The sequence below is a fragment of the Protomyctophum bolini genome (assembly GCF_963924005.1).
Source record: "Protomyctophum bolini genome assembly, chromosome: 5".
NCBI lineage: Eukaryota > Metazoa > Chordata > Actinopteri > Myctophiformes > Myctophidae > Protomyctophum > Protomyctophum bolini.
The window spans coordinates 36,371,741-36,391,038 of NC_137866.1; the positions used below are offsets into that span (position 1 = coordinate 36,371,741).

General features: G+C 41.5%; 2 protein-coding genes across 3 annotated transcripts; one reads left to right on the top strand and one right to left on the bottom strand.

The window, feature by feature from the left end:
- The first annotated feature begins 58 nt into the window (after positions 1 to 58).
- On the top strand, positions 59 to 8,992 carry rcc2 (regulator of chromosome condensation 2). 2 transcript variants are annotated; one of them, XM_080764583.1, is made up of 13 exons: positions 59 to 283; positions 1,243 to 1,469; positions 1,751 to 1,844; positions 3,177 to 3,320; positions 3,478 to 3,609; positions 4,102 to 4,190; positions 4,577 to 4,691; positions 4,790 to 4,956; positions 5,334 to 5,514; positions 6,303 to 6,408; positions 7,272 to 7,344; positions 7,562 to 7,639; positions 7,863 to 8,992. In XM_080764583.1, the coding sequence occupies exons 2-13, from the start codon at positions 1,257 to 1,259 to the stop codon at positions 7,965 to 7,967; spliced, it is 1,497 nt and encodes a 498-aa protein (XP_080620709.1). In that variant the 5' UTR covers positions 59 to 283; positions 1,243 to 1,256; the 3' UTR covers positions 7,968 to 8,992. The 2 variants fall into 2 exon arrangements, with proteins under 2 accessions (XP_080620709.1, XP_080620710.1); XM_080764584.1 differs by lacking the exon at positions 59 to 283 and adding an exon at positions 348 to 391.
- A 3,562-nt stretch (positions 8,993 to 12,554) lies between these two features.
- Positions 12,555 to 16,663, bottom strand: LOC308315697 (large ribosomal subunit protein eL22-like). The gene is made up of 4 exons (XM_080763812.1): positions 16,604 to 16,663; positions 15,915 to 16,043; positions 15,089 to 15,213; positions 12,555 to 12,747 (listed from the first exon to the last, which is right to left on the bottom strand). The coding sequence occupies exons 1-4, from the start codon at positions 16,613 to 16,615 to the stop codon at positions 12,603 to 12,605; spliced, it is 411 nt and encodes a 136-aa protein (XP_080619938.1). The 5' UTR covers positions 16,616 to 16,663; the 3' UTR covers positions 12,555 to 12,602.
- Positions 16,664 to 19,298: the final 2,635 nt, after the last annotated feature.

The following is a 19,298-nucleotide window of genomic DNA, read 5'->3' on the forward strand; positions in this document are numbered from 1 at the left end:
AACTAGCGACACCACGGTACTGCGGACTAGTTGTTGTAAATGGACCCGGCCGGCATGATGAATAGTAAATGAATGAACCACGTGGTTTGATGGAGACACTGCAGATTCTTTTGTTCCAAATCAATCAAATAACGAGGAAGAACGACAGAGCTCGAGCTGCTGAATCAGGAAATCAGATGATTTCTTCTGTCATCTTGCAACAACTCAGCTGAAGACCACGTCTAGACGCAGTTCGAAGCCGCGTACAACCTGCCATCCTATCGCGTTAATCTACGGCCATCTGGTAAATAGTTTGGGTTTAAAAAAAAGTTTATTAAACATCGCGATATGTATATATTTGTGTCCTCCTGAGTAGTGTTCGTGTTGTGGCTTTTGTTTAGGACAGGCGACGGTGAGAGACATGCATAACAATAAACCGTTAAATATGTCGACGAATGCTGTTTTTGTCACATTGTGTACTTCGTTGAACTAAAAACGTCTATGTAAAATAATCCAACTTTTCCCACCACTGTTTGTTTACAGCAGTATATTTTGAGCTGGTAAAGTGCTAGCTCGTCGGCTAGCCTCGTTAGCCGTTGTGAACAAAGAGAGCTAGGTGAGCTAGCTTCATGATGCTAATTCACCAGGCTCCTATGTTGGCTCTTGTTACACTTTGACTCATTATTCATTAAATGGATACTGAATATCCATAGAACAATAACTATGTACTGGCAGGGTACCGAAATGATGAAGAGACCACTATTACAAGTTACATAACAGATGGCTCAGAAGCTCTCCACATAAATGTCATATTTATTAATTCATAAAGGTTAACTTTAACTGACTCGACGGCAATCAGGGTCGGGGAGATGCAGATCAGTGTAATCAAAAGAAAGCTCTTAAAACCAATGGCTCCTAAATTCCTGCGGAACGGATATTAATCTTAAATGTGTGACCACTGCTACACGATTACATTAGTGAGCTGTGTCTACCACTATTCAATTTGTATTGACTGATCCGTAGTTGATATACTGCTGTGCCTGTACAGTCACATAATAACCTAAAATGCATACATCCCCCCCCCCATAGAAATGTACGTGCTACAAGTTGAAAAGTCTGCTGCAACTTCAATTGCTGGACACTGTGGACAGAAATCTTGTGAAGCCTTGCCTCGAGTGATTTTACTGATTTACTCTTAACGTGTCATGTCTTCCCTTGTTTATAAAAATAAATAAAAATGACATGCTCTTGTCTTGCATATAGCTTGTGAGTGAACAATGCCCCGGCAGCCCCGCAAGAAGGTGGTAGATCATGATGCTGACTATGGGAAGAAGAAGAAGAGGGCAACTGGCAAACGAAAAGAGAGAGACTTCAGTAGCGATGACGAGTTTGACGATTATGAGCAGGAGAACACCAAGAAACCTGGGAGGCCTGCAGCCAAGTCTGGTTTCCAGCCCGTCACTGTGGCAGATGATGTGAAGGAAAAGATAGTGAGTTCAGTTTGTGCATGACAACTCATTTTACATCTGGTAACTACCTCGAAGAAAGGAGAAGCAAGCATTAGGACATGATTCCCAAGGAATTATTGTCTATTTTATTATCTATGTTGAGGATTCAGGAACACTAATTGGTTACTTGCCTTCTCTTGATGGGGCTCAATGGGGAAGTGTTTGGACTGTGGTCATTTTAAATGCAGCATGCGATTGATTCAATTTGATTGCATGGCAGTTCACTTCACTGACTTAGGACTTTATGCTATTTGTTTCTGCAGACACTGAAGTGTCCCAAAGTCAAGGGCCAGTTAATCATCTTTGGAGCGACGAACTGGGATCTAATTGGAAGGAAAGAAGTACCAAAAACGCAAGGTAGTATACATCTTAAGCCTGTTCTTTACCTCACCCTGGATATTTTAACCTGAATGCAAGTTCAATAACACACACACATAAGTAATGGTCTGGTCTGTCATTTCTTATTATCCACACAGACAATTCTAATTTGACTGGCATTTATCTTTTGGGACAGTGACTTATGGGCTGTACCTTGCTCCCATTGTTTAACTTGGATGTTAAGGATGATTTATACTTCACCATGCGGAACCGAGAACCAAGGATAAATCGGGCATTCGTGTGTAGGATGACATGACAGTGTGGGTCTGTCTGCTCTGCACTATTCAAGACAGAATCAATGACTGATTGATTGAAAAGCGCCATCCCGTCCGTCTATAACAGGGAAACATTGATGTTTCTCAATCCAGGGCTGGGTTCTGCTCTACACCCCAAGAACAAAGCCCATGTCAGAATGTGTCGGCTTGTCTTTACTTCACCAGCCCGGTCTTACAGCCCAATTAAAACCATTTTGAAATTTGATTGAACCTGGGGTTGTATAGTTGTGTGAGCATTATGTAAGAGCAAATATTGTAAATTCATATCTGTTTCTCCTATAGCTTATGGTCCGATGCAAAATTCCAGAATTAAATGCATACCCGAAATGATATATTAAAATAATATAATGAACCAAAAAATAGGTTATAACAGCCAGTTTCTTCACTCTTTTCATAAAAAACAAAACCAATAGGTATTAAACGGGCCACATGCACTTGTTCAGCCAGCAGTTTGTTTTAAACTAGCCAGATTTCACTAATACCCTTGTTGTGGTGGTTGTCTCTCATCCAGTAATGTCTATTCATCTGTATGCATAAAAAGACACCCCCCCCCCCCCCCCCCCCCCCCCTCCTACACCACCCCTGATTCATGTATGGTATAGATAGCCATGGCTCCACGGTGCCTTGTCTTTTCTACACTGGCACACAGTAAGAAGCCTGCATTGTAGAGACTGGGGGGTGGGGTATTGCTAAGTGCAGCTGCGTTGTATAGACAAAGACCATCTCTATTTAGAACACCACTGTGATTCTCCATTCAACTCACGGGGCCAGACAAATGCATGAAACATCTATTTGACATATTTAAGTAACCAGGTAGTTCAAATCCCAAGAACTAGTGCTGTCCTTGCTGTGTCATGTTTGAGGCTTATTCATGTTTAAAAGGGCATTTAATTGTTTTGCCGAGCGACGATGTGTGCATTTTCATTTACACCCCCTACGGCATTCAAGGTACATTGCTGTTGAATATGATTACACAGACAAAAAGCATGGCTCTTTGTGTTGACATGACTAGCATGTGTATTGTTTTTGCTTTTAGTGGCATACCGGAATCTGGGCGTGAGCCTGTGGGGTCCGCACCGCTACTCCAGTCTGAGTGATGTCCAGGTCAGCTGCGTGGTGTCTGGTTCATGTGCTGCCCACAGCCTCCTCATCACTACAGAGGGCAAGCTGTATAGCTGGGGTAAGCCGGCCTACACGCAGCACCTCCAATCTCCTTCACGAATGATGACATGAATTCACTGATTCCTCACATGGCTTCTCCTCATTTCATGTGCTGCAGTTTGAATCTGGAGAAACATGACCATATTAACATTTGAATTCCTATGGCCACCCTGTAGGTCGCAATGAGAAGGGCCAACTCGGACACGGCGACACAAAGAGAGTTGATGTCCCTAAGATTATCGAAGCCCTGGCAGACGATGTGATTGTTGCAGGAGCCTGCGGACGTAACCACACCCTGGTACTCTCAGGTAAGGCTCACCCTGATATGAGTGCTTCGTTTTGGACTAGAGCAAACGTATGGGTGTCATCTCCAGATACTTTTGTGCTTTAGGTTTAAGGCCAGGGTATTTATAGTTTGAACTTTGAAATGCAACCCTGTATGAAAGGTGCTATATAAATGAAGCTGATTATTATTATTGTCCATATGCATGCATACAGTACAGCTGGTAGCAACATGGTGCACAATGAAATTCTGGTACTTCAAGGCAGAGTGAAGCATATACAGTTTAAGCCTCATATGTGTGCCCTTTGATTAATTAGCAGCGTTCTGATCCCATGTGGCTCTTCAGTCAAGTTCACACACAGCTACACGGCGCGCACACACCTATATGCGTGGGAATGGCACATGCTATTTGCATACACACGGCACAGACAAAATGTGGTCAAGCTCCCCTCCAGCAAACCTTTGCCTCTTAAGATTACAATCTGCACCTTCAAATATGCCTCTGGTCTTTCCCCAGAGGAGGGCACCGTCCACGCATTTGGAGAGAACAAATTGGGCCAGCTCGGCCTGGGCAACCAGACCTCCGCGGTCTTAAGTCCATCTCCGGTAAGCTACCATCCAGACTCCTGCTGTCAAGATACAAATCATTTAATTTCCCCATCCTTTTTGACCATGTAGTTGTAGATATTATTTTCATACATATCCATGCCATGTATCAGTTGGGATGCCACAGTGTAAGGGTGAATAACATTTTAAATTTTATTGGTACTGAGGTATGAAAAAAAAGACACGGGTGACATTTAGATTCTGACCTCTACTGTTTAATGTAAAGCCCAAACCACACCAATGCAACTCCTTGCAACTGTCATTGGGGATAATGGTTGCAACCGTTTGGTTGCAAGGTGTTGCATGGCAAATCATTGGTGTGGTTTGGGCTTAAATGTAACTAAACATAATGTTTGTAGTCATGTTTCTGTTATGCCTCCCTCTAGATCTCATACAACGGCCAACCTTTGGTCAAGGTAGCGTGTGGCGCTGAGTTCAGCATGGTGGTCGACTGCAAAGGGAATATCTACTCATTTGGTCTCCCTGAATATGGCCAGCTCGGTACGCTCATAACCAGCCAACCATACTGTGAAGTAAAACATTATATTCACAAGCCAAAACTCGAACAACGACTAACTTTCTTGCCCGTTAAAATGCAGGACACAACTCTGATGGGAAGTTTATCGCACAGGCACACAAGATTGAGTTTGACTGCGAGGTCATCCCTCGCCGTGTGGTGATCTTCTTCGACAAGTCTAAGGATGGCCAGATCACACCAGTGACCAACGTGGTGGTCCGAGATGTAGTATGTGGGTCCAACCACACGGTGAGAAAACCCATGAAGACTGGGAATATATGGGATACACACACACACACAATATATAAATAGAAGACTTTATGAAAGGTTAGGATTTGGAAGGCATTTTTTAAATCTGCCTCAAGTCTAAATGGATCAAAAGAATACTTTGATGTGGGTTTGCTATTGTACATCCAAAACCTCTGGTTACTGAGAAATGGTCACTGGAAGCTTGTTACATTTTACTTGCAGTACAATTGTATCAGATGCTACTAGCTAGCTCATTCCATGTGCAAGTACATGGAACTAAGCAATTTGTAGACAGTTTGTCTGAGGATAAATATCCTGATCAAAAAGACATGGCTGAGTTCCCAATGGGAGTATTGATAAAGTTTGTGTGTTCACAGCTGGTTCTGGACTCTCAGAAGCGTGTGTTCAGCTGGGGCTTCGGGGGTTATGGGCGCTTGGGTCACGCTGAGCAGAAGGACGAGATGGTGCCCCGATTGATTAAGATTTTTGACATCCCCGGACGTGGTGCCGCCCAGATCTTTGGCGGCTACAGTTGTTCCTTCGCTATCAACGAGATGGGTAAGCAGCGTGCCAGCAATGTTAATTGTGGCTTCATAATTGGTCTCATTTACGCAAGGTCACAGGCATTTTAATTGGTTGTGTTTAAAAAGCACACCCATGTGAAGTGAGGTGCACTCTTATCTAGACATACATCATCACGTAAATTCTCCATTCATTGTCAATGGGAATTGAATCTTTGTGTAGGACAAAAATAGCCGATTTGCTCGACCACATATGACTTAAATTGTCCATTCATTGTCAATGGGAATTTACTGTGTAAGATTAAAATCTACACTAATAGCTGAATATAGGAGGGGCTAGCACCCCTCCAAAAAGTGAGCAAATATAATGGCTAGGTGGTGTACAGCCAGACGTTCTAATGAGCTAAAGTCACTGTTCATTCACGGCCCTCCCTTCAGGAGGGATTCGGAACCTGGGTGCCTGGGAAGGTGGTTGCTGTACTAGTGATGCGGTGCCTTTGATAGATTGAATACTTTATTAGCAAGTTTGAAAACGGTACAAAGCAGCAAAGTGTAATGCTAAAAGGATAACGCAAGAAAGACACAAACACTCATCGGCCTAAACTAAAAAGGGACCAAGTTTATGCAATTGACCCCACTTGTTTTAGCTGAAAATGGGGTTTCACTTAATGAATCATTCATTAAGTGAACCCTATTCAGCTGTTGGTTGAAATGAACCATGTAGCCTCAGCCTGGCTGGTTGTCAATGTCCTAATGTTGCACATGACATTAATTAATGGATCACATGCCCATTTCTTACCATTCACCTGTGTCTTTGGACTGTAGGAGGGCTGTTTTTCTGGGGTGTAACAAACCCTTCCAGAGAATCTACAATGTACCCAAAAGCTGTGCAGGACTTGTGTGGCTGGAAAGTCCGTAACCTGGCGTGTGGGTGAGTGTCAACTTAATTTTTTATGTCGCAGCCCAATTGTTGAACACACTTTGATGGGCACTTTGGGCAGTCAGATACTCAAACCTTCACTAATTATTTTTTGTCAAATATGTTTTTATTGAACGGATTATACATTTTTACAAACATTGTGATATGAAATACTTTAAAAAAAAATGTATATAGATATATTTTTAATGAAACAAAATGAAATAAAAAATAAAATGAACGTTCTTGACAATAATTTGGCAGCAAGCGCCCTCTTGTGGATGTAATGGTACTGACCAGTTTTGACAATTATATGCATTTTCTTTGCAAAGTATAATTGAAAATATATAATAAGAGTACACAATCACATCATATAGAATACACTATCAGACACTGTTTTTTCACAGAATACACTATATGAGACGAGATGTGGTATCTGGTATTTCCCCTCCCTAGTCAAGCTACAGTACCCAGCTCCCTACTCTCTCAACACTATACACTGTCTACTGAAGGAGGGTCACTAACCAACCCGTATCCTAGTGACGATGCTGCTCCAAGTGGTTTAGACTGGCAGCTTCTATTTGTGTTAAATTTTTAACTCTACAGTGTATTGGCAATTTGGTGAAGAAGAGGGCAATAGAGAAGTCATTCATTAACCACATTAACACTAGTGTCTCTGTTTAAGGGGCAGACATTTGGCAAAAATGGCATAATTCCGAGGTGTGACACGGCTACTTTTGGCGAAGGGATTTGATGTTGAGGGAAATGTAAAATATGTTACTTGGAAGTATAACATTTGATGTGAATTGAAGTACATAACTGAGTCTAAGTCTTTTGGGATACGTCTTTTGAACACTTGTTTTTTTTTCTTTAAACAGGAAAAGCAGCATCATCATTGCAGCAGACGAGAGCACCATAAGCTGGGGCCCCTCTCCTACGTTTGGCGAGCTGGTAAGTTCTGTTGCCTTAAGTTACTTTCTGGTTCTAGAAGAACATCTAATTGGTGCATTGTTCTGTCATTCTGAGGGATAATCACAGCTTTGGAAATGGATGAATTAGAAATGTTTGCTTGAATTAATTGGACGAATAAAATTTGTGCACAGAATATAATGTCTTATTTTAGTGATATGGATTGTTTTTTGTACTGCATTTGTCTTCTATCGTACAGGGCTATGGAGACGGCAAGCCCAAATCATCTACCACTGCTCAGGAGGTGAAGTCTTTGGAAGGAATCTATGCTGAACAGGTAAAAGCATTTGGAAAAGATGATATGGCCCTTTGGCAGGTAATGGCACAAAGTGCGAGACAAGTCACAGACTGGCAAAATAATGTTTATGCCATAAAATAAAGATTTGAAGTTAAACATGATTAAAAGGGTATCATCAGATGTTGCCAGTGGAGAGGATGTTACAATGGTACATCCTGTGGGAAACTGTGTGGCCCGTATTGATGTGCGTTTATGGTTGCAGGTGGCGATGGGTCACTCTCACTCCCTGGTCATTGCCAGGCAGGACAGCGACGAAGACCGGGAAAGGCTGAAGAAGCTGCCAGAGTACACTCCCCGTACGCTGTGATCGGCTCCATGTCACCAAAACACCCTTTCACCTTTTCACTTCAGGAGTGGCCTGATGTTGCTCGTCGAGAGAGGCATGTCTCTCCGAGGGTTTAGCCGTCTGGTCATCTTCAATCTCAGCTATAGAAAGAAACGGCACTACTTGCTCTCCAGAGCTGTGCTTCCCAAATACCTCTGCACTCGGTACTCCGTCGATGCATCCGTTCCTTATGCCTGTTTTATAGCAGACCTACAAGCTCAGAACGAGTCGCATATGCAACGTGTTGTGACTTTGTTGGTCGGCAAATTTGGTTGCGTGACACTGTTGTGCGATCAAGTATAAATCGGGCTTCGTTCTTTCCCTTTCAACACCATTATTTTGACCAATCGCCTTTCCCTTTCACATTAACGGGTGCTACATCAGGTCCCTCAACCTTCTTTCCAGTAAGGGATCTTTTCAAAGACCAACACTCCATATCTGTGCCTTTTTATACAAAAGCGTGTTTACAGGATATGGAATTACAATTGTTTGATTTTTGTCGTTCCCAAAGACCAGTTGTACGACTGTGTTCCTGTGGCAGTATTAACCAACTCCATGTGCTGCTGCCAAGAAAATGCAATCAGGACAGGGGACATGATGTCCACTCACTGAAATCTGTTACATTCCTTTGTTTAATTGTTCGCATCGGAGATGCACACCTCAGTCCTTCCAAGGCCATAGTTTCTGCCTAGGTTTTTCTTTTTACCATTTCCCTGACTTGATTGAGCGCTATTATTGTTCCAGCGTTTAAAGCAGTTCCAGCCCAATGTCAGAACGAAACCTGACAGACCATTAATGCACTCAAATATGGTTGAACATCTAACAAATGCAGGCATGTCCTTGTTTTAATCACAGCCGAGGCTGACTTTTCTCAAATTTAGAGTTTTTCCTGTTGCATTAATTTGTTATGGTGATGTATGTTTCTGGGCTACAAAGCTCACAAGTTAAAGTTTGTTTTTATTTTTATGTCATTGAAAAATGGTAATTAAAGATTCATGTAAATTGTTGACTGTTTAACTTTTTTTTTTAGATTAGCAATTTGTCATACCGGTTCTCATAGGCTTCTTTCAAGATCAGTGTGTGTTAGGGCTGCAACGATTCATTGATTAATCGTAATTGAATCGGTTATTCAATTTGTTGTCAACTAATTTAGTAATCGAATCTGAAACTAATCACTAGACTCTTGCAATTTATCATAGGTGATTTCCCTCTTACACAAAATATGACGATTATAGTATCAAGAACAAAACATATGGCTTGAATATTTATTTTTAAATTACCTATTGAGTTCAGAAGAGTACTGTTCCTTCTAGACTGACACATGTGTAGATATTCTTTAATCAAATGTATGCAGTCAGAATGTCTAAAGACACCATGAGTTGCTTTAATTTAGTTTGTCTTTTATTTGAATAGCAGCCCATCAGCAGCTATTAAAATTTGAATGAATTATTTGTTAGAACATGTAATATATTTTTAAGGTGATAGCTAAATAAGTGTCATAATCCGATTAATCGTTTAAATAATTGGCAGATGAATCGATTTATGAAAATAATTGTTAGTTGCAGCCCTTGTGTGTGTATGTATATTTAATACGATTCATTTAAACAAGCATGCTGCAGTGATTGGGACTTATTTTGGTACTGGAACGGAATGGTTCCTGTCAAATGGACAAAGGTTGAGAATGTAGAGTAGACATTTGTAACAAACATTAAACATGGGCAAGTGCTTAACGCCACTTCACTTGGACTATAGCTTCCCATATCGGCGTGTGACAACTTTGACAAGGGTCTATAATTTACAACCTTGAGTATGATCACCTAATAAAGAGATCAAACTCTGACACTACACATTAAAGCTGGAATGCATAACCTTGTCATACCAGGGATTTGAACCCACATCTCTTGCACAAGAGGCAAGATTTTCACTGAGAATGCCATTGCATTAGTGTTGTGGACCAGAGCTGGTCTGAGGTCTCCTGGTACTGGAGCACGAGACAAATTGATGTACCTCTTTACATGACGCTAGTATGTAAGGCTAGATGCCATGTTTAGTCTTGTATGATTTATCTTGGGAATACATCCTGACCTCCCAATCTCCAGTAGTCACTGAGCTGCTTGTCCTGCCTCTCGACCAGCATTGTAATTAAGTATAAACACGGTTGACGGTTTATATGCCATCCATCAGTTGGAGTATGAACCTCATGCAGTTCTAATCATCAACCAGTAGGTGTCATACCTGACCAAGGTCTACAATTCTGACTAGAAGAGCAGGGAAACCACTGCAGTTGTGTTGACAAACTTGACACTAAAATACACATTCCAGATTGTAGCTTTAACTTAAATCAAGTGAATGAAAGTTCAGTCTTGGGGATGTTCAATCTATGATGGGTTTAAGCTGCCAACTCAATACATAATTGCCTCATCTGTCTGATCAACTGCAAGCAGATGAAAAAGCCAAATAAACAGTCACTGAACCAAAGTACTGATATTACTGACCATTTGCCCTATTGTATGACAAAGTGTCCAAGTTCACAATACATTGCAAGCTTGTAGACTAGACTGATCATTCTCATAACTACATATTTGACATGCCCAAAATAGGGATGCAAACTTGAAAGTGGTTTTATTCACTCTGGATTTGCGGCATTCCAGGAATATTGAGCAGGGCTCAATGCCCATGTAAAAAGTCAAGTTAAAATAAAACTTGTTTTTTGGGGAAACCAACAACTAAACGTGAGAATTATGTATATGGCACCACACGTCAAAAATCTATATCCTGGACAACACCATTTTGCATTAAGCTCTCCTTTAGTCAAATCAATACCAGGAAAAAATGTGACAATGGTCAGAGGTTCTACTTCAAACAGCTTCACGCATTTCATCATAAACAAAAGTGTCATAATCCGATTCATCGTTTAAATAATTGGCAGATGAATCCATTATGGAAATAATCGTTAGTTGCAGGCCTTGTGTGTGTATGTATATTTAATACGATTCATTTAAACAAGCATGCTGCAGTGATTGGGAGTTGGGACTTATTTTGGTACTGGAACGGAATGGTTCCTGTCAAATGGACAAAGGTTGAGAATGTAGAGTAGACATTTGTAACAAACATTAAACATGGGCAAGTGCTTAACGCCACTTCACTTGGACTATAGCTTCCCATATCGGCGTGTGACAACTTTGACAAGGGTCTATAATTTACAACCTTGAGTATGATCACCTAATAAAGAGATCAAACTCTGACACTACACATTAAAGCTGGAATGCATAACCTTGTCATACCAGGGATTTGAACCCACATCTCTTGCACAAGAGGCAAGATTTTCACTGAGAATGCCATTGCATTAGTGTTGTGGACCAGAGCTGGTCTGAGGTCTCCTGGTACTGGAGCACGAGACAAATTGATGTACCTCTTTACATGACGCTAGTATGTAAGGCTAGATGCCATGTTTAGTCTTGTATGATTTATCTTGGGAATACATCCTGACCTCCCAATCTCCAGTAGTCACTGAGCTGCTTGTCCTGCCTCTCGACCAGCATTGTAATTAAGTATAAACACGGTTGACGGTTTATATGCCATCCATCAGTTGGAGTATGAACCTCATGCAGTACTAATCATCAACCAGTAGGTGTCATACCTGACCAAGGTCTACAATTCTGACTAGAAGAGCAGGGAAACCACTGCAGTTGTGTTGACAAACTTGACACTAAAATACACATTCCAGATTGTAGCTTTAACTTAAATCAAGTGAATGAAAGTTCAGTCTTGGGGATGTTCAATCTATGATGGGTTTAAGCTGCCAACTCAATACATAATTGCCTCATCTGTCTGATCAACTGCAAGCAGATGAAAAAGCCAAATAAACAGTCACTGAACCAAAGTACTGATATTACTGACCATTTGCCCTATTGTATGACAAAGTGTCCAAGTTCACAATACATTGCAAGCTTGTAGACTAGACTGATCATTCTCATAACTACATATTTGACATGCCCAAAATAGGGATGCAAACTTGAAAGTGGTTTTATTCACTCTGGATTTGCGGCATTCCAGGAATATTGAGCAGGGCTCAATGCCCATGTAAAAAGTCAAGTTAAAATAAAACTTGTTTTTTGGGGAAACCAACAACTAAACGTGAGAATTATGTATATGGCACCACACGTCAAAAATCTATATCCTGGACAACACCATTTTGCATTAAGCTCTCCTTTAGTCAAATCAATACCAGGACAAAATGTGACAATGGTCAGAGGTTCTACTTCAAACAGCTTCACGCATTTCATCATAAACAAATGTGGAAATATGTTCAGATTTCAGACGGTAAATAATACTTAATCACCCAAATAGGATAATATCATTTATCATGAAATAACATGTTTGCCGTTATAGAAGTACTTTGCCATCATCAAGATGGAACATTTCTATCACAAAAGTTTAAGAAGCAGTTTGAACAAACAATGTCTTAACAGATCTTTTAAACCATGATGGAGAAACAAGCCATCCATGACTCCTTATGTTGAGAAATGCCAGCAGGTTTCTTATTAATGACAAAGAGGCTGGCGGTCGTACTGTCAACAATTTATTATTGAATGTACAAAATGCATGATTATGAGTTTAATCCTCATCCTCTTCCTCCTCTTCATCCTGGTTGATCTGGAAGTAGCGGAGCTCATAGCTCTCCTTGGTGTTTGCCACAACACGCAGCCAGTCACGAAGATTGTTCTTCTTCAGGTACTTCTTAGTCAAATATTTCAGGTACCTGAGACAGGAAGGCCATTCAGATTAATTAGGTCTTTCAGTAATGATGAAGCTGAACTAAACACTGCAGGAGCAGAAGCACCACCATTTCAACACTACACTCAAGTTAAACTTTATGTCTTTTAAGACCTTTTCTATAACCAAATTGTCAATTAAATGAGAAATTGGCAAACATTGTGAAAATATCAGATCAATCGGATCGTCCAAAGTGCTTGTCAGGGTGGTGGGGGTCCTTAGGTCAAATATGATTATTTGACCTAAGGACCTAATGTACATATGTCGTACATTTACGTCATATGTACGTTGGTGGGAACCCTTGGCCAATAAGGGACCACCATTCTTGATGATGTACAATGATTAGAGCGCCTCTCACTTCACACAGGTGTGATTTTATTATATTATAGTGCAATCACAAGTTGTCTTAAGACACTACAATGTAGAGCAGAGACTAAACATTTCCTTATGAGCAAACACTTGGCAAACGTGGCAAGGAAAGACTACCCTTTAACTGGAAGAAACCTACAGCAGAACCAGGCTCTGGATGGGCGGCCATATGCATTCAACCATTACTAGCTAACAGCATTCATCCACTGTAATACACATGTTAGTGTTAAATGTTTGTAAACGTCATACAAAAAAAAGTGAGGCGCTCTTACCATCATGCATCATCTCATACTGGCCAATCAGAATGCCGGTTGCCACAAATTTACTTCATATTTGGCGGACATTTGACCTAATTTCTCCTTTCATTGTCGATGGAAATTTGTGACGTGTGGGGACAAGATGACGTACATTTTCGGTTACAACTAACCCGTGGCAGGTTAAAACGAACCTGTGGCTCCTGACATGCGTTGCAGGTTAAAACTAACCTGTGGCTTTCTGTGAGGTTAGGTTTAGGGTTTTGGGTAGGGTGTTCGGGACTAATGCCTGTCGTACTGTGTGATCGAATGAAACACATGCACCCCCCTCAGTCTGGGAGGTTGGGATTCAATCCCCAGCCTAGTCATACCAAATGGTGCCCAATGCCTCAGTGCTTGTAAATCTGCATTACACGTTGTATTGTTTAAGTCCCTGTGACATACTAGTGTCATGTGCAGGGGGTGTACATCAACCTGCCTCACGCTACTCAAACAGGAGAGGCTCCAGACCTATTGGCCACATGGCTTTGGAACAATTCCCAAGACTACTTACTTTAGAGCAGTCCTTCATATTGGGACTGTATCAGGATTGGTACTCAAAAGCAGTGGGCATGGGTTTGTTAGAGGTTTTTTCAGCTGTTCTAGCTCCTGCTAGGGCTTTAACAAATTAATGCGAGACCCTGGGGTCTGGACCCCCGTTAACAGCTGGACACGTGAGGTCATCATAGAGCCATCTGTTTGCAGGTTGCAAGCTACAGCTTCAAGCTATGCCCCACCCTTGCTGTACACACGGCAAACAGACAAACCCTGACTCTGTACAACTGTACACAACACTGAAATCACACACCACCAATGTAATGTATTTGATTTAAAACGATAATATAGGTCAAGCTGAAATGGGCGATCCATTTGGTAAGGATGGTTCACAACCAGACTCAACCAAAGAAACATGAAAAAACTGGTTGGAATTGTCCCCAATTAAAACGTTTTATTTCTTTTTGCCTTACTGTTAATTGAACAAAAATATCATAAAAGTGTAGGCTAGCCTATAATACACAGTCTGACTGAATAGATTGTTGTTTTATGATCAGAATCTGCTGCTTTATTATCACCGTCACATCACAGGTTTATTAGTGTAAAGACGTAGGGTAAATATTGTTGTGTGCGCTCCATTATTTTGTAGTTTCCATGAGAAGAGAGGATAGAGGTAGAGTATTGGGGGCAAGTCCCTGGCTTATTTAGTAACAGTAGTTTATCCATTTAGCCTAACCTTATAATAAAGTAATCGCTCATTTAATTTCGCAAATAGGAACAATTCATTCCAATGACAAATCACAATGCAGGAAGAGGTCTGCAATGAGTCTTGCGTTTTATGCAATTACATTACAAAATAGACTGGATCGAAATGTGATAGATACCAAGATTCCTAAAGGTTCCCATCAATCCATGCATAAAATAAACAACTAATCGCAGAATGAAGGTCTATCTATTAGAATGACACAGAATGTGTCAATTAGTCGAACATGGACTTTGAAGTTGAAAGGGTTTATATAGGAGGAGTGTGTCTGATTGATTGAATTAATTAATCAAATATCTACATATTGAATCAACAAACTTAAAACCTGTCTAGGGTGCACACAAAAGCAAGAATATACGTGGACTGCTTTAAGTGAAGTTCCCATTTAACAGTTTTGGATGAATTACCTTTTGGAGAAGGGAACCTCAGAGGAAACTGTAATCTTGCTCTTGCTCCTCTCGATGGACACCACACCGCCACCCAGGTTGCCGGCTTTCCCATTCACTTTGATGCGCTCCTGCAGGAACGTCTCCTGGAAACATAAAAATCACACCCGTGTGAAGTGAGGGGCACTCATCATTAAACATCATCTCATGAAGAACTGAATTTATGAGATTGGTTCGCCGAATTGCTCGTCTACACATCAAGACAACGGCATTTAATGTTTGTGTTGCCACAAATTTACGTCATATTTGAAGGACATATGACCTAATTTCTTCTTTCATTGTCAAGGGCAATTATGAGACGCGAGGGGACAAAAGCTGTATATAGGAGGCCCTCAAAAACGAATAAGTCAACATCAGCTAGCCCACCACCACATATGTATATATCCCCATGTAAAGCAAACTTCATACTACAACCTACATACAGTACATCCAATGTTTTTTATATCTCCGACATCACCACAGAATAGCGTCGATATCCGTGATTCACTTTATTATATAGCTCTGTGCAAAATGAAAATCAATGTCCGTGTCAAACAGTGGTTCTCACAGAGGGGCCAGGGATCCCCAGCAAAATAACTTAATGTAGCATCACAATCACTTTAACCCTATATACAAAAGTTGTGACTTTCTAATTATCTTGAAAAACTTGAACATTTTGGATTATTTAAACATTTTAACATAAATGTTGTATGTACCTGCACAAAATATTTAAAGTATATGTGGGGGTCATTGACATTGTCATGGGAAAGGTTTGAGAACCACAGATATGGCCTGTCAGCAGACTTACAAAGTTGGCAGCGTCCATGATGCCATCTTCAACAGGATGGGTGCAGTCCAGTGTGAACTTCAGAACCTGCTTCTTCTTCTTGCCACCACCTTTGCTGGTACCACCTTTGCTGGTGCTCTGCTTCTTTGGCTATAACAAGAATACAGGATCATTACAGCAAATGGTACCAAATGCCAAATGGACACTTATTGGTCTGTAACTAGAGTATACAAGGGTCCATTTGGTTTCATTTATACACGCTCAGAGTTAAATTAACACTCAGTATTGTGTAGTTTAGCAAACTAATGATGGCACATTTAAATGGCATCTGTCAGCTGTGTGGTTAGTGCCACCAATGATTGTAGCTGCCTACATATAAAATACAAGTCACATTTAACCTCATTGTATGTTTTCAACATACAAACCAACATTATAACGATCTATGGTCTAATCCGAGTTTCACGTTAAAAACACATTTTAACACGAGAAGAAAACACAACGTGGTGTTTCACAGGAGGCTAATGTTAGCTTAGCAGGCCTCGGGCTGGAAATAACAACAAAATAAGAGGCTCGCGGGGCGTTTGTAAATACAAGCCCACGAGTTCTGCGTTAATGCATTTTTAATATGACATGTCGGTGTGTTTTCGTCGCTTCTACGTATGAATATTAACTGTTATGAGGTGAATGTACAGACACGCGATCACACTTACGACTGGAGCCATGGCGGCGAGTATAGCAGAAAGGAAGAACGGCCTGTGCGCACGCGCCTCATGTGGCTGTATGAATCACACCCAGAGTCATCGATTGAACAAACACATCGGTAATTGATTTACTACTACAGAGCAGAAGAAAGCCCCCCCCCATCCCAGTATTCTTTCAAGGACCCCCAGGCCCCAGGAGCCCTACAGGTACCCTCAAGACAAGTCAAGCCATGTCAATGTAATGAACCCTGGCCCCTGCTGAGGGATGAGGCCGGGTCCTTGCCTTGGCTGGCCTGGAACCCACTTCAGACCCACTGTTTTACAGGTAAAGCTATGTACAGTGCTTTGCAAGACACACCATGTGTGTGTGTGTGTGTGTGTGTGTGTGTGTGTGTGTGTGTGTGCGTGTGCGTGTGCGTGTGCGTGTGCGATGCCGGAGGGCCTATACAACACCCGATACTAGAAAATTCTCCATTTTGGGAAATTGCAAGTGTGACGAGACTGAAGAAACAGTGTGGGCTTGAATAGCTCACTAAGTACAGTATGATGATGTCTGATGATGTATTGACCCACGTACATGACATCACAGACTGTGTGATGATGTCACAGGGGGCGAATTAACAAAACCACACAGTAATACTTCCCCGCTTACAACAATAAACCTCACCTAACCCTATAAAGGCAAGTGGGGAACATAGAACACCTGGAGGAGATATAGGGATGACCCCGTCTGGGGCGCACACATTTTCAGCAAAGTTTGTCCAATCGATTATTAAGCCAATGGGCCGGGTTTGGCAATCAAGGATTTATACTGGCTGATTGGTGGAGCGGCACAAACATTATGTTTTTGCCGCTCCACCAACCTAAACCGTCTGCTTCATGGATTCATGAAGCAGACGGTTTAGGTTGGCCAATCAGGGAAGCATGCGCCTCTGACCCGCCTTTTTCTGTTCTCGGAAACTGAGAACTGAAAAAATATTTATTTGAGAAAAAAAAATTACACTTGTGTGAAGTGAGCAGCGCCTATGATCATGTATGATGATGATGTCAACTTACTTGTCAAGTGTCATAGACACTACATCATAGTAAATGTTGCCATTGACATGATGTCACAGGGGTGGCACACTGCACAAGCCACGTGTGAGTGCCGCTCAAAAAAATAAATAGTGGAGGTACTTCGGAGACTTAGGACCAAATTTGGGCAAGGTTGTAGCCCAAGCGCCTCCCAATAGAAATTGGGAGGGACGCCAGCCAGGGAAAAAAATATGAAGGACAGTACACCACAATAGCAATTAATTTGGTTGCCACCGCTTGGTTGCGTTTGTAACTTGCAGTATATGTGTTGAAGGCTATAATATCATTGGCTGAAGGCTAAATTAACTTCCCTGGTTGACAAGTTGACAACATTCAGATGAATTGGAGGTGGATCATCATGGATGACATCAACAAACGTCTTCATGATGCGTTAGTGTGGAACAGAGAGGTTCTCAAAGTGGGGTCTGTGGAGCTTGATGGGGTTCCAGATCCCCAGCAAAATGAGGAACACTTTAACCACTTTAACTTGAATTTATAGCCTTCGGGTATTCCAAAATAGCTGATTTACAAGTTCACAACTCAATGCAATGGGTTATGAGCTTGTAATGACTATTTTCAAAACATTTTTTTATACTTTTAAAGTTTTGAAAATACTTATATACACCTAACGGCTTATGAGGGGTTCTGGCACCAAACCTTTACAGCTGGGGGTCAGCCAAATACATATCAATTTGGGGGTCCTTGACATGAAAATATTTGAGAAACTGGTGTGGTAGAACTGTGTTGGTGTATAAAGAGAATGAGAGACCACACGCCAAAACTCTTCTCAAAATGGGGTCCAGGGACCCCTGAATACTTGACGGGATTCCAGGGGTGCCCCAACAAAATGAGGTACAGTTTAAGCAACTTTTATTTTTGGCTATTTTTGACAGATGTTGGCAAATCGTCTCTTATGGGAGTCCCTGGCACAAGAACCAATGGTATAGTTTGATAGATGGATTGGATATGCATGATTGGTCTTGCAAAATGTTGTAATTCAAACTACTAAATTCCCACAATGCACTGTAGACCGAAAGGCCCAGAAGTATTGAATCACACCGTAAAGTCTTAAGCTCTTTGTGTCTTCTCATAACCGGTAACCGGTGGCTTGCACTCAGTCATAATGAAGACCAGTGTAAAAGATGATCCACACCAGCAGAAACAGCGCAAGGGAAGTCATGAAGCCTTCTTTGGTGAGTTCCCATAGGCCGCCATACTCCTCCTCGTCAATGTGCTTCTGAAAGTTGCGGAAGTATACATACAGGATGCCCGAGTTGATGATGCAGAAACTGGCTATTGCCTGGAATCCCTTCAGTGGTACTACACCCCATAACACACCAAGGATTACTGCAACGATTTGGCGAAACCAGTAAACCACATCTAAAAACTCATCCTTCTCCTTCCAGACAGCATTACCGTCAAATGCTTTTTTCCATGTGTTAAGCGCATTGCTCCATCTGGACTGCGTTACTGCATTCACCACACGCACATCCCTATTGTTCATCTTTCCCTGTTTTCACCACGGTGTGCAAATGAGCGTGATGCACACGCACTTATATGTCGTCTATGGCGTCATAGTGACGTCACTGGACAGGGGTGTGGCATTCATTCAAAGCCCCAGGGGCTTGTT

Bases quoted from the DNA above. Each gene is read 5' to 3' on its own strand.
- LOC308315697 (XM_080763812.1), bottom strand. The intron at 15,214-15,914 runs GTAAGTCTGCTG...TTATGTTTCCAG, and splicing joins TCATGGACGCTGCCAACTTT to GAGACGTTCCTGCAGGAGCG. The intron at 12,748-15,088 runs GTAATTCATCCA...TTCCTGTCTCAG, and splicing joins GAGGTTCCCTTCTCCAAAAG to GTACCTGAAATATTTGACTA.
- rcc2 (XM_080764583.1), top strand. From the start codon at position 1,257: ATGCCCCGGCAGCCCCGCAAGAAGGTGGTAGATCATGATGCTGACTAT. The intron at 1,470-1,750 runs GTGAGTTCAGTT...TTGTTTCTGCAG, and splicing joins ATGATGTGAAGGAAAAGATA to ACACTGAAGTGTCCCAAAGT. The intron at 3,321-3,477 runs GTAAGCCGGCCT...GCCACCCTGTAG, and splicing joins GGGCAAGCTGTATAGCTGGG to GTCGCAATGAGAAGGGCCAA.